General features: G+C 42.4%; 1 protein-coding gene across 1 annotated transcript in view; it reads right to left on the bottom strand.

Annotated features, from left to right (window-relative positions):
• Nucleotides 1-12,774, bottom strand: part of LOC137258004 (small conductance calcium-activated potassium channel protein 2-like) — a 66,890-nt gene extending 54,116 nt beyond the window's left edge. Inside the window, exon 1 of the mRNA XM_067795536.1 lies at nucleotides 12,700-12,774. Coding sequence (XP_067651637.1) covers nucleotides 12,700-12,756 — 57 coding nt within the window. The 5' untranslated portion in view covers nucleotides 12,757-12,774. The remainder of the gene's footprint in view (nucleotides 1-12,699) is intronic.
• Nucleotides 12,775-13,620: the final 846 nt, after the last annotated feature.

The raw sequence follows: 13,620 nt of genomic DNA, 5'->3' as shown, positions 1-13,620 counted from the left end.
TGTTATGTACATCATCCTATCATGCGTAATGTATCACCATTGGCTTCCATCCTTATCCCCAATCATGTTATGTAAACATACCCATCAACTGTAATGCATTACCATTGGCTTCCATCATTGTTATCTTAACTATCGGCTTCCTATCAGTGCTTGTTTATACTAGCTTTCGTTAACTCATTCCACTTGTTACTTTGTTATTGTTTTACCTGTACATATAAATACACCTCTGTATCCCTTTCTCAATCACCTGATGAAGGAGTAAGCATTAACTCCGAAACGTTGTGTTCTCTCATAAAGAAGTTGATATCCATAAAAATCTTCATTCTTATGTATTTTCACTTCTAAATGACATTCAAAGACCTGAAACATTGAGGGGACATCAACCAATGGGCCCCGAGAGACCAGTGAATAACTTATATTATTTGTACTTTGCGCCACACACGTAATATTCCAACTTTATGAGGGCGCCCTGTAAATAATCGAAGCTGGGACAGATAACACAGTGATTGATATCATGAGCATCGATCTAAGCAGCAATGACATATGTCAACCAAGTCAGCGAGCCTGACCACCTGATCCCGTTAGGACAAGCATGGAATAATGTTACGACAATCTTTAAGGAATAGTTATTAAGGAAGACAGTGACAGTTCCAGTGATATTGTTAGGTATAACGCTTCGTTGTTGTGTGTCGCTTCCGATCACGGGTCACCAACAGACACTTAAGAAAAAGTGTTTTCAGATAAAGACTGTCGGTGTGTGTGCATTATTGATAATTAAAGCCAACAGAGCTAATTAAATGAATCTCCGCTTGAGATTATGAGCAACACATAATATATACTGAATAGTCTATACAAGGTGTTGAAACGCATGACAAAATCATATTAATGTTACTTTGAAAAAGTCTTGAATTATGCATATCAATAGAGACTGTATCAATACCGGTGATTACAGCATTCAAGCGAGTATGTTATGGAATTTTCGTAGTCACAGAGATATCCCTCTGTTCTCTTGGGATGTAACAGGTAGATTTTTACCGAGTCTGGATGTGAGTTTAACATGTTGGTTTTAAACGTACCATGTCAGGACGTGAGTTTGATGTGTCAGTTTTAAATGTACCATGTCAGGATGTGAGTTTGATATGTCGGTTTTAAATGTACCATGTCAGGATGTGAGTTCAACATGTTGGTATATTTTTAAGTGTACCATGTCAGGAGGTGAGTTTAAACTGTCGGTTTTAAATGCACCATCTCAGGATGTGTTTAACGTGTCGGTTTTAAAAGCACCATGTCAGGATGTGAGTTTAACGTGTCGGTTTTAAATGCACCATGTCAGGATGTGAGTTTAACGTGTCGGTTTTAAATGTACCATGTCAGGATGTGAGTTTAACGTGTCGGTTTTAAATGCACCATGTCAGGATGTGAGTTTAACGTGTCGGTTTTAAATGCACCATGTCAGGATGTGAGTTTAACGTGTCGGTTTTAAATGCACCATGTCAGGATGTGAGTTTAACGTGTCGGTTTTAAATGCACCATGTCAGGATGTGAGTTTAACGTGTCGGTTTTAAATGCACCATGTCAGGATGTGAGTTTAACGTGTCGGTTTTAAATGTACCATGTCAGGATGTGAGTTTAACGTGTCGGTTTTAAATGCACCATGTCAGGATGTGAGTTTAACGTGTCGGTTTTAAATGCACCATGTCAGGATGTGAGTTTAACGTGTCGGTTTTAAATGTACCATGTACCATAGCCAAGTGGTAAAAGCATTCAAAGTTCCCGGTTGGATTCCCCACAAGGACACAGTGTGTGACGTGATATTACTGGAATACTGCTAAACTCACTCACAGACTCATGAGCTAGGACTGAAATGGAGTTTTAGAAAAGAACTAGACGCTAAGTCATGAGTACAAAACATAATCTTAAGCTTCCTTCAGTTTTCAGAAAGACTGATAAGTGAGAGTTTGAACTGGGTGTAACGCCGCAGTATTTCATTATGTCGCGGCCTGGCAACTTTATGTGGGAGCGAAGCCCGAAGTAACTCAGGCCTCAGACGTTTACAACTTTGGTTAATTCAGCGAATGCTGACAAACCTAGAAACATAATCGGGAACTACACCGATTCCAACCTAAAGTCTCGGTTAGACGACCAAAGGGACGCAACTCTTTACAGTGAATTGCGCCACCTATGACGGCGGTATCAAATGGTCCTTCAGAAAGGATGAAAGACGTTATGTAGAAAATAGGTGTCAGTGAGTTCAATATCCCAATATACATAAACGGGTAAATGAACTGGATATATACATACATGTACTTGGCTGGGTTAATTAGTTCTGGATGTGCGTCAGACGATGAACTTGTTTTCTTTTCGAAAGACAAAGAACAACGGCGACCAGTCATGCCGAGTCTGCACATGAAGGCGACGTTTGAGGTCTGAGGTTTCAGTTGCCTTTTCGCTCTGCTTGTTAACAGTGAAGTGAATATGATTAACTTCCTTCGCGTGTGTTGCACTGTCCAGAGTTGATCTCTGAACGTCATCCACTTTACCTAAATCTGTGAAAACAGTTTTAAAAATGTAAAAAATAGAATAAAGAGCTACATTTAAAATTTCTGTCCATGTCGCGTGATGGTATCTATTCGAGTGGTTTCATGTTGAGAATCGTCACGGTGTGCACAACCAACGATGGCCAAGTAAACGGACGACATGTCAGCAACATACGGCACCAGGAAAGCTGGTAGCACTGACAGAATGGCTCAGGGCAGAAATGAGACCAAGTCTGAGTGAGGAAAATGAGCAAGTGAACGAGACGGACCTTCTCCAGTGCACTGCCTGTCAGCCACTACCTCCCAAATAACCGATATGGTAATGATACGTTGGGAAGACTCGACAAAGAATGATACTATACGCTACGTAATTGACATTAACTCAATGAAGCAGCGATCAGTGTTTGAATACTAGATATTAAAGTATGTACCATAACAATAACATTCAGATGTTAACCCCAGCCCCAACCTCAACCCCAACCCCACCACCAAAAGTCCTCCGCCAACGCCAAGTTTCTTCTCCAAGCATGGGACTAAGTGGGTATCCTTGTCTAACACAAGTGGAACAATCAGATTAGTCAGATACAAAGTTAGTTAGAAACAAAGGGGCACTAGCTCAATACATGGGCGATTCCATTTTTCTTAATCAAGAGTACAGCCAACTAATCACAGATGCAACCAACCATGACATGTGTTGTTTCAACAGGTCTGCGTTTTGGAAGGTCAGTGTTTTGGAAGGTCTGCGTTTTGAGAGGATACCCCTGACTTTTGCATGCCTATTACCTGTGAAAAATAATTGAAATATAATCTGGAAAATACCAGTTTCTTGTTCGTTGCTTATTACCCACGCTCAAAACTTCATTTGTACTTCTCATAGTGTAGGTCAACTACTTGGCACTATGTTGCTACACACGATAAAAAGTCACCGACGAGCATATGATGCGACATTAAGCAATATTCATTCACTGACTAGTGGGGATGAAGCGACGATACAGTGACGGCCTGTACAGCTGTTCGCGCTGTCAACAACCGCCAACGTCAGCTGACAATCGATTTTACAGTATTTTACATATTGCTGTAATCTTGCTGACTAAACTCGATTTGTTTACCATCGAGGACTATCACTGCACTAATAGATGTTATGTGAATATACTTACCATGGAGGACTATCATTGCACTAACAGATGTTATGTGAATATGGTGTTCACTGTTATCGTACATTTGTTGGTAAATGCTTTCAAGCTCTGGCTTCAGCAAAGCAGTACCCGCCTTCAACACGCATCACATCGAGTCTTCAATACAATAAGCTGGAATATCGTGACATAAATGTTACTAAGCGCAGTGACTGTATTAAATCTGCTATCTTACCTTGGAGGACACAACCGAAAGACTTGAAGCCTGCATTGTTTAGTTTTTTCAACACGAGACAGGACGTCTATCCAACATGATGAGCTAGTTTTTTCAGCCGTGATTAACGAGGGTAAGTGTTGCACGTCGGTGTCAATACCCCGTGGTCGATCGTATCAGGATGCCACATATGCTTGTGACGTTGTGGACACAGTACGAACATGGAAACCACATACGCCAGGTTTCACTAGTAGAAAGACGTAACTCCCTCTGATTGCCGCATTATGCTCGTAGGACATGCATTGTATTGATTATACATATCTTGTCAATTTCATCTCGATTTGTATTGTGTAGATACTGTGTATAGAATGATTGACATTGTCTGTATTTCATTTGGCTGTGTTTGCAACCGAAACATATGCTACGATGCACAGTCCTTCATCAGTATGGGTGAGTGAGTGGGTTTAGTTTTATGCCGCACTCTGCTGTATGGTCTATAATATGGACCATACGGAATTTAGTGAAGGAATGTGATTTGATATCAGGCAGCATTTTTCCAGACGAGTCATGGCGTCTGATTAGAAATGAGTCAGGACCTGCAAATCCAGTGGTTGATAACACGAGCAACGATCAATTACTCTGTTGGCGGTCACATTCAACCATTTAATGTGACCTATGTGTCAGGCTGTGGTCCTTGAGAAGGGCATCACAAACTGTACATAGGTTGGGATTCGATCCAGTCTACGGCTTGACGAGAGAACGCTTCTTCCTTAGTCATAACATATTATACAAGAACATATTTAACAGCTATGAGCAGCCTTCTCACTAACGCTTCGACTCAGGATCTACTAAACAACATACATTAACTGTTTCCACGATAAACTGAGTAAAGCTGAATGTAGTGAGTGAGTGAGTGAGTGAGTGAGTTAGATTAATCACCATATTCAAGTTTTATCTCCAAGTGCTTTCTCGATATGGGACAACAACAACCCGGAAGTCATGCTCATCCTCTAGGCTATTGAGTTTTTTGTCTTCGTTGTTTAACGCCACACCTAGTAAATGTCAAGGCGGTGATGGTAGCCTAGTAGTTAAAGTGTTCGGGTTAAAGACCCGGGTTTGATTCCCCACATGCCTACAACGTGGGAGTCCATTTCTGGTGTCCTTCGCCGTAATATAGTTGGAATACTGCTTTAAGCGCTATAAACCACACTCACTCACTCACTCAGCAATTTTCAAATTGTAAATCAACGAGTCTGAACCAGACAAGCCAGTGATCAACAAATGAGCATCAAACTACGCACTTGGGATACTATGCCACGTTACCTCCCATCCCATTAGGCGTGTCTTACGACAAGCATGGGCTACCGAAGACCAGCACTAAGCCCTTAGTTATGTATTCACAATTTCACAACCAGTCATTAAACCATGTGACACTTTATAGGGCATATCTTGCCATGTATTGAACCGGTACTGTGTCTCAGCCATGAGTGAACACAGACAGTATTAATGTCCACGTATATACTAAAACACAATGACATTTCGCCATGCTTCCGACAATCAATATATCATGTTTTTTTATGTTTACATTATTTCCAGTCAGCGTTTTAATACCAGTTCAATATGTGTTATGACACTTTGATGTGCACTGGTTCTTGCAGGTTGTTTCACGTGACTGATCTTAACAAACCGAAATCAAATCAAGACCGTTGTTGTGATTACTGAATACATAGGTGACCACCGTGGACAGCGATAGTCTGACCAAGTATTGCAATACCCATAACAACTGACCGATAGTATTGCAATACTATCTCAATAGTTTTGCTTGTTGAATTGTATGATTTGAAGTCGTTTCCCAAATGAATGCATGGTTTATGCGAAATAAAAACAAGCTGAAGTTGCTACAGTCGCTTTTAAAATCTGACTAGAAACTTGAAACGCAGATCGGGTAGCATGTCGTGTTTGCGATTTATCAGCTTAAGTCATATAACTATCGATAGTCACACATAATATCAATGCATCGATAGTTTTTCATTTCCACCATCGATTAGCTGTTATCGGAGACTCATCAATTGCAATCCATCGGAAGTTCGTGCATCGTTACCGTTCTAATAACATATATGTAAGTTCCTCCACATATAATGGATGATCTTTTTGTGAAGACTAAGCGGTGTAATATCACTGGACAACCAGATACGGGGCACAACTGAACATTTGACCTTGACCCAAGCCCTTACGCGTTTAGAAACCCCATTGACCTTTGTAATATCCTTGAACCTGACATAATTCCCTTGAACCTCAAGACAACTAAACATTGACCCTGAAAAGCAAATAATAAAAAACTTCAATACTTCCGATCTCAGATTTCGATAATACGTTATTTGTAGTAGAAAATACAATACGTCCATTGTTTGGAAATATTTAACTTTCAACAATCCTTAATGGCCACCCACACTGAGGGCACGTATGTCTCGGTTTCGGATGACAAGTACCCAAACCCTCGCGAGTTCACCACCATCTGTATGGGCTGTTGATGGCGGGATTATTGACGGGTTATTTATATGCCATTGTACAAACGGTGCAAGACGACGTCGTAAAAACCCACTTAACGCTGAAATGAAACATGGCGCCGGAGCAGTTCTACAGCCGTGAAGCAACAGATGGCTTGCACGAATTGATAACCGTGAAGTGTGGAGCAGATGACAGAAGTGCCGGAATGGGTATGAAAAAGTCACATTTGTTTTTATGCCCTTTATATTTAGATCCAGGTGCTAAGGTGACCATCATTCCCAAACTTGTAAATAGATTTTATGACTGTCGTAACACCAATATTGTTTTGTAGACATTTCCACACAGCTGTACGCTTGTCTGTGTTGATGACAAGGGTGCAGAGTTAGAAGCCTGCTTCTGCCCCCACAAGACATGACTGGAATACTGTTAAAAGCGGCATAAAACCATACTCACTAGCTTTTGTGTTAAATTATGGGAGAAATGACCGTAGTAATCTAACCTCATTTGGTGTTAATATTCTGTGTTCCCCTTGTCAAAAGGTGATCTTAGCGCTAAAACTGTCGTAGATCTCAATGTAATGTAACAAGCAAGAATGTCTTCTGTTTGGTTCATAAGTTAGAAGCTGGTGAGTCGTAAGACAGTAAGATACTTCATGGAAAACAACATCTTTATTATATATGACGAGACGTTTCGGTCCAGATTCTTATACCGTTGTCAAGCAAGATTTACTTTTTACGAGATTGTTTAAACACCACGTTGTGTCCGCCACCCAAATATCTCATAGCCCACGGCAGTTGTTATTTGTATATGCTGACATGGAATTGAGCTAGTGTTACTGATGAGACCGGTTCTTCTTACAGATATCTAAAATTTGTGAATCACGTATATGTATACAAGTGTCTGTTAACTCTTGAATAGTATTTATGTGTGTTTACTTTTCATAAAACTGAAGACATTGTACAGATGACTTTAATGTTTGTGGAGCACAGGTCAACTTCCAAAGGTGAGTAATATTGGGAGACGATGTGATCTCTATACTCTGCATGTATATCTGTGCAGCTTAATCTCACACTGTACTCCACTCTGCAACTCCTCCTTTGGGTCAGTTCATTATGCCAGACAGGTAAATGCCGCCTGTTGTTTTAACTAATTGTAGGGGTAGAGGGCTGTAGGGGTTATGGGCTGTAGGGGTTTGGGGATGTAGGGGTTTGGGGATGTAGGGGTTATGGGATGTAGGGGTTATGGGATGTAGGGATACAGGGCTGTAGGGGTTTGGGGATGTATTGGTTATGGGATGTATTGGTTATGGGATGTATTGGTTATGGGATGTAGGGGTTATGGGATGTAGGGGTTATGGATGTAGGGGTACAGGGATGTAGGGGTACAGGGATGTAGGGGTACAGGGATGTAGGGGTACAGGGATGTAGGGGTTATGGATGTAGGGGTTATGGATGTAGGGGTACAGGGATGTAGGGGTACAGGGATGTAGGGGTTATGGATGTAGGGGTACAGGGATGTAGGGGTACAGGGATGTAGGGGTTATGGATGTAGGGGTTATGGGATGTAGGGGTTATGGGATGTAGGGGTACAGGGATGTAGGGGTACAGGGATGTAGGGGTTATGGATGTAGGGGTTATGGATGTAGGGGTTATGGGATGTAGGGGTACAGGGATGTAGGGGTACAGGGATGTAGGGGTACAGGGATGTAGGGGTACAGGGATGTAGGGGTTATGGATGTAGGGGTTATGGGATGTAGGGGTACAGGGATGTAGGGGTACAGGGATGTAGGGGTACAGGGATGTAGGTGTTATGGATGTAGGGGTTATGGGCTGTAGGGGTTTGGGGATGTAGGGGTTTGGGGATGTAGGGGTTATGGGATGTAGGGTTTATGGGATGTAGGGGTTATGGGATGTAGGGATAAAGGGCTGTAGGGGTTTATGGGATGTATTGGTTATGGGATGTATTGGTTATGGGATGTAGGGGTACAGGGATGTAGGGGTTATGGGATGTAGGGGTTATGGATGTAGGGGTTATGGATGTAGGGGTTATGGGATGTAGGGGTACAGGGATGTAGGGGTACAGGGATGTAGGGGTTATGGATGTAGGGGTTATGGGATGTAGGGGTACAGGGATGTAGGGGTACAGGGATGTAGGGGTACAGGGATGTAGGGGTACAGGGATGTAGGGTACAGGGATGTAGGGGTACAGGGATGTAGGGGTACAGGGATGTAGGGGTTATGGATGTAGGGGTTGTGGATGTAGGGGTACAGGGATGTAGGGGTACAGGGATGTAGGGGTTATGGATGTAGGGGTTATGGATGTAGGGGTTATGGGATGTAGGGGTACAGGGATGTAGGGGTTATGGATGTAGGGGTTATGGATGTAGGGGTACAGGGATGTAGGGGTACAGGGATGTAGGGGTACAGGGATGTAGGGGTTATGGATGTAGGGGTTATGGATGTAGGGGTTATGGGATGTAGGGGTACAGGGATGTAGGGGTACAGGGATGTAGGGGTACAGGGATGTAGGGGTACAGGGATGTAGGGGTACAGGGATGTAGGGGTACAGGGATGTAGGGGTTATGGATGTAGGGGTTATGGATGTAGGGGTTATGGGATGTAGGGGTACAGGGATGTAGGGGTACAGGGATGTAGGGGTACAGGATGTAGGGGTTATGGGCTGTAGGGGTTTGGGGATGTAGGGGTTTGGGGATGTAGGGGTTATGGGATGTAGGGGTTATGTGATGTAGGGATACAGGGCTGTAGGGTTTGGGGATGTATTGGTTATGGGATGTAGGGGTTATGGGATGTAGGGGTTATGGGATGTAGGGGTTATGGGATGTAGGGGTTATGGATGTAGGGGTCATGGATGTAGGGGTTATGGGATGTAGGGGTACAGGGATGTAGGGGTACAGGGATGTAGGGTACAGGGATGTAGGGGTTATGGATGTAGGGGTTATGGGATGTAGGGGTTATGGGATGTAGGGGTACAGGGATGTAGGGGTACAGGGATGTAGGGGTTATGGATGTAGGGGTTATGGATGTAGGGGTTATGGGATGTAGGGGTACAGGGATGTAGGGGTACAGGGATGTAGGGGTACAGGGATGTAGGGGTTATGGGTGACATCATGTGGCACTGCCCTCTGTACATTTTGTGCTCAGGGGTGTATAGAAGACGAATGCCACTTTCCGTTCATTCACACCACATCACACCACACGGTAGGCTGAACATATTGAACGTATTGACTCCAGTAAGGATAAATTCGGTAGGAATTTGACGTATGATAGAAAAAAGAATATTTTGCTGAATGCTGTAGAGAAGTTTTAAATTTACAAAATGTCAGTAACTACGTACCTTGTTAAGTTATTCTCGTGGTGTTGTTTTATACTGTTGCATGTGGGTGACACACTTTGTACTAAATAAAAGCATTGAACTGACAACCATCATAGAGGCGTGAATTGCTGCAGGCTTCTTCACGGATATTTCAAACTGTCAGGAATCAAGGAAAATCGGCCAGAACAACATATTTCCAAAATTCGAACCGCACTCCGGAGAGACCGTCAAAATAAACATTTTTTTCAAGCTTTGTAAGAATGCGACTCACAAATACTTTCAGTAACCGGTGACCGCGGGTGTTCTGATGTTGTCAGTATTCAAAGTACATGCGAAACGTATTCCAACTTCAGTCGAAATATTCCGATACAATTGAAGAGAATTCCACTTGAAGTTTTGCAGCAATCCAGATACATTCCGACTCATACGGGGCGCATTCGAGACATTCTGACAGGATTTGAAGTGACTTGTCTTTTCTACCCCCCTCGATTATGTTCAGAATACTGCTTTGCAGTTAAAATGCAGTGAGAATACTCACAATGCAGTTCGAATGCACCTCAAGTGTCGTTCGATATTTTTCCTCTCCGAATATATCTCGAAAGTTCTGAACACCATTCGTCCATTTTACAAGGATTGACCAGAATAGTTAGAATACATTCGGAATACAGTAAGAAGTTTTAGAATTCAGTTCGAATTTCCAGGAATATCCAGAAATTTTCATGCCGTCAGCATTTCGCCTCAAGTGTGAAGGGGATATAACAGAAGTCAATGATGACGAAAAGGCGTTTACACAACCCGTGGACTCTACAGTCCTTAAGGCCGGATTCTTAACACCCTGTCAGTTTTCAGTAACCATGACATTCTAGAGCTTTAACATAGGAGTGTATAAAATAGCTTTGAAATGTCGCCGGTCCAAGGATTTGCTGCCCCAAAACGTGACCTGTCCTGAACAAACACAGCCAATCCCATAACCTTAAACAATAAAAAATAATATATACACTGTATATGAAATATGTATTTCAAAGATTTCCCTCGACCAAATGGCGACATTACTCAATACATCGTGCTTCACAACAACAGACCGTCAAGGACGGTGGGACGGGCTATATTTTATACATGGAACGGGCTATATTTTTTACACTGAACAATGGCTTATGTTTGGTATAACCTTAACATCTATCATTCCGTACCCAGTGACAAGGAATTCAAAACACAAAACGGGCGTCCTGAAATGGCTGCATGATGAACGCTTTTTGAATAATGCCACTCAAAGAATTTTTTTAATATACTCTGTCCGAGAATTTCCGTCACAGCTTGTATAACTGAACAATGTCCCTGATCCACTTCCGATGTTGTGTAACTCTACCCGCCCCTGTCCAGCTCAATGCTGTTAGGGAAACATCGTCCTTAAATATCGGTAGACCAAATTATACATGAAAGTCAAAATAATGAATGCTCCCTGCATGAGTGTAACTCGGTCATGGCGACATGGTAGTTTGCAGCAACGATTTTTGGCGTGAAATGAAATAGAGGCATAAGAGTCAGACAACAGCATAACTTATCGAAAGGATCGGTCTGCGTGAAACATGTTCTGTTTGGCTGAATATTTATTGAAGATGAACATCACTTTTAAAGTGCAGTGTTATGGGGTAGGCGGGCGCCCTTGAAAAGTAGTGGCCATTGGTCACGTTATTTTGGATCAGAGGGTTGAGAATTTTCGTAGAGTGTAGTTACATGGACGTATGCTTATACTGGAAAGGATGTGTATTCTGCCTTTTCATAAAAGGAAATACCAGTTTCTTTAGTCCGTATGATTGTTCAAAGTCTGTATGTATTTATAACAGTTAGGGACTTTTATCATCGTTCAGTCGTTCAGCAGAACCTGAAGACACTCAAATGTTTTGTATTGAGAAGTCAGACAACGGACACAGAATCGTAAGCATCATCATCATCATCATCATCATCATCATCATCGTCGTCGTCGTCGTCGTCGTCACCACCACCACCACCACCACCATCATCATCATCATCATCATCATCATCATCACCTTATTGATATCACTATCAATCTAATTTAGTAATGCTGTTACAGGGCGGTGAGATAGTCTAGCGGTTATAGTGTTTGCTCCTCACGGGTGACACCCGGGTTCAGTTTCCACATGGGTACAATGTATGAAACCCATTTCTGGTATCCCCAGCCGTGATATTGCTGGAATATTGCTGAAAGCGGTATTACACACTTCTGGAGTTACGTTTTGCGATTTATAAATGGTCTTCATTCTTTACCATAATTATAACGTTCCTTCTACTACTACTACAATGATACTCATAGTACTTTGGTTACATGAATTATTGTGACATAGTAGTAGTAGTAGTAGTAGTAGTAGTAGTAGTAGTAGTAGTAGTAGTAGTAGTTGCAGCAGCAGCAGTAGTAGGAGGCGTGGTAGGAGGAGTGGTAGGAGTAGTCACAGGGGATGAGAGTTTTACGCAGCCCTCACCAATATTCCAGCTATATGGTGGCGGTCTGTAGATAATCGAGTCTGGACCAGACAATACAGTGATCAACAACATGAGCATCGAACTGCGCAATTGGGAACCGATGACATTTGTCAACCAAGTCAACGAGCCTGACCACCCGATCCCGTTAGTCGCCTTTTATGGCAAGCATGGGGTTGCTGAAGGCCTATTCTACCCTAGGACCTTCACGGGTCTAGTCACAGTGGTAACAGTAGTAGTAGTAATAGTAGTAGTAGTAACAGCAGCAGCAGCAGGCTTTTGTCTATTATCAGCATCTGTATTATCCATACAACCAAGATGTATCAATACTGGTCCTTACACCACACTGACTGAAATCCTTGACTGAAATCCACCTGTTGGCCACTAGACAGAATATGTTCACAGCGAAACTCTACGAGACACCGCGGAAATAACACCGGGGCATAACACGGACAATAAAAGTGGAAAAAAGCCCTACCTCATTGTTGTGCTGTTGCGAAACTCCGCTCACGCTGCCGTTGCGAAGCGTCGCCATTTCCGGCCAGAGATGGCCCCGTCTGCTAGAGGACACTAGGGCATCTTCACCCTACACTGTATGGCAAAGTGCTGGGCGGTGACGCTTCCCCCGCCGCCAGTGGGTAATGTACACATTGTGTTGACATTTAACCAATTGATGCTGAGAGCAACAGGTGTTGCCAGCTGTCGGTCCTTCCCACGTTCAGGCTGCTCGTCTGCAAGATGTCTTCATACACAGATCATCTCAGTGACCATGGGCTGTCAACAACGTCAACACATAGCAAGGACTTAGGATAATAAATCTTAGTGAAACCACGGCTCAAAGTTAAGGCTTACTGAGGAGTTTAAACTTAGGATGCTAAATCTTAGTCAAACTACCACTCAAAGTCAATCCCTACTGGGCAGAGCAAGCTTCGAATGTTAAATCTTAGTCAAAACATGACTCAAAGTTCAAGGCCTACTAAGGACTGTATACTTAGGATGTGAAATCTTAGTCAAACCACAGCTCAAAGTCATGGATAAAGTAGGGAGTGCATACCTACGATGTTAAGCAATTATTAAACCTAGCCAGAACTTCAAAGCCTTTGTAGTTATTTAGAAACTTACAATCTTAAATCATAGTTGAACCAGGGGTCAGACGGTTATAGGGCTTTATTGAGATTATAGAACGTGTTTATTTGGATAAATAATTTGATATCATTTGGATATTCCAAAGATTTCAGTTTCCTACAGGTTAGGTAATGTTCTGTAGAAGGATACATAAGTAAGATTTTCCCATTCATTGCAATCATTGAAAGATGGTAGTATTAATATCACATTCACACCCTCCCCTCTGTTCTTTAATGAAAAATAGCAAGTATTTTTTAAAAAATAAAGTATAGAG

Source organism: Haliotis asinina, chromosome 12 (genome assembly GCF_037392515.1).
Source record: "Haliotis asinina isolate JCU_RB_2024 chromosome 12, JCU_Hal_asi_v2, whole genome shotgun sequence".
NCBI classification, from domain to species: domain Eukaryota; kingdom Metazoa; phylum Mollusca; class Gastropoda; order Lepetellida; family Haliotidae; genus Haliotis; species Haliotis asinina.
The sequence above is the reverse complement of the archived record's forward strand: the minus strand, read 5'-3'. Positions and strand labels throughout refer to the sequence as shown.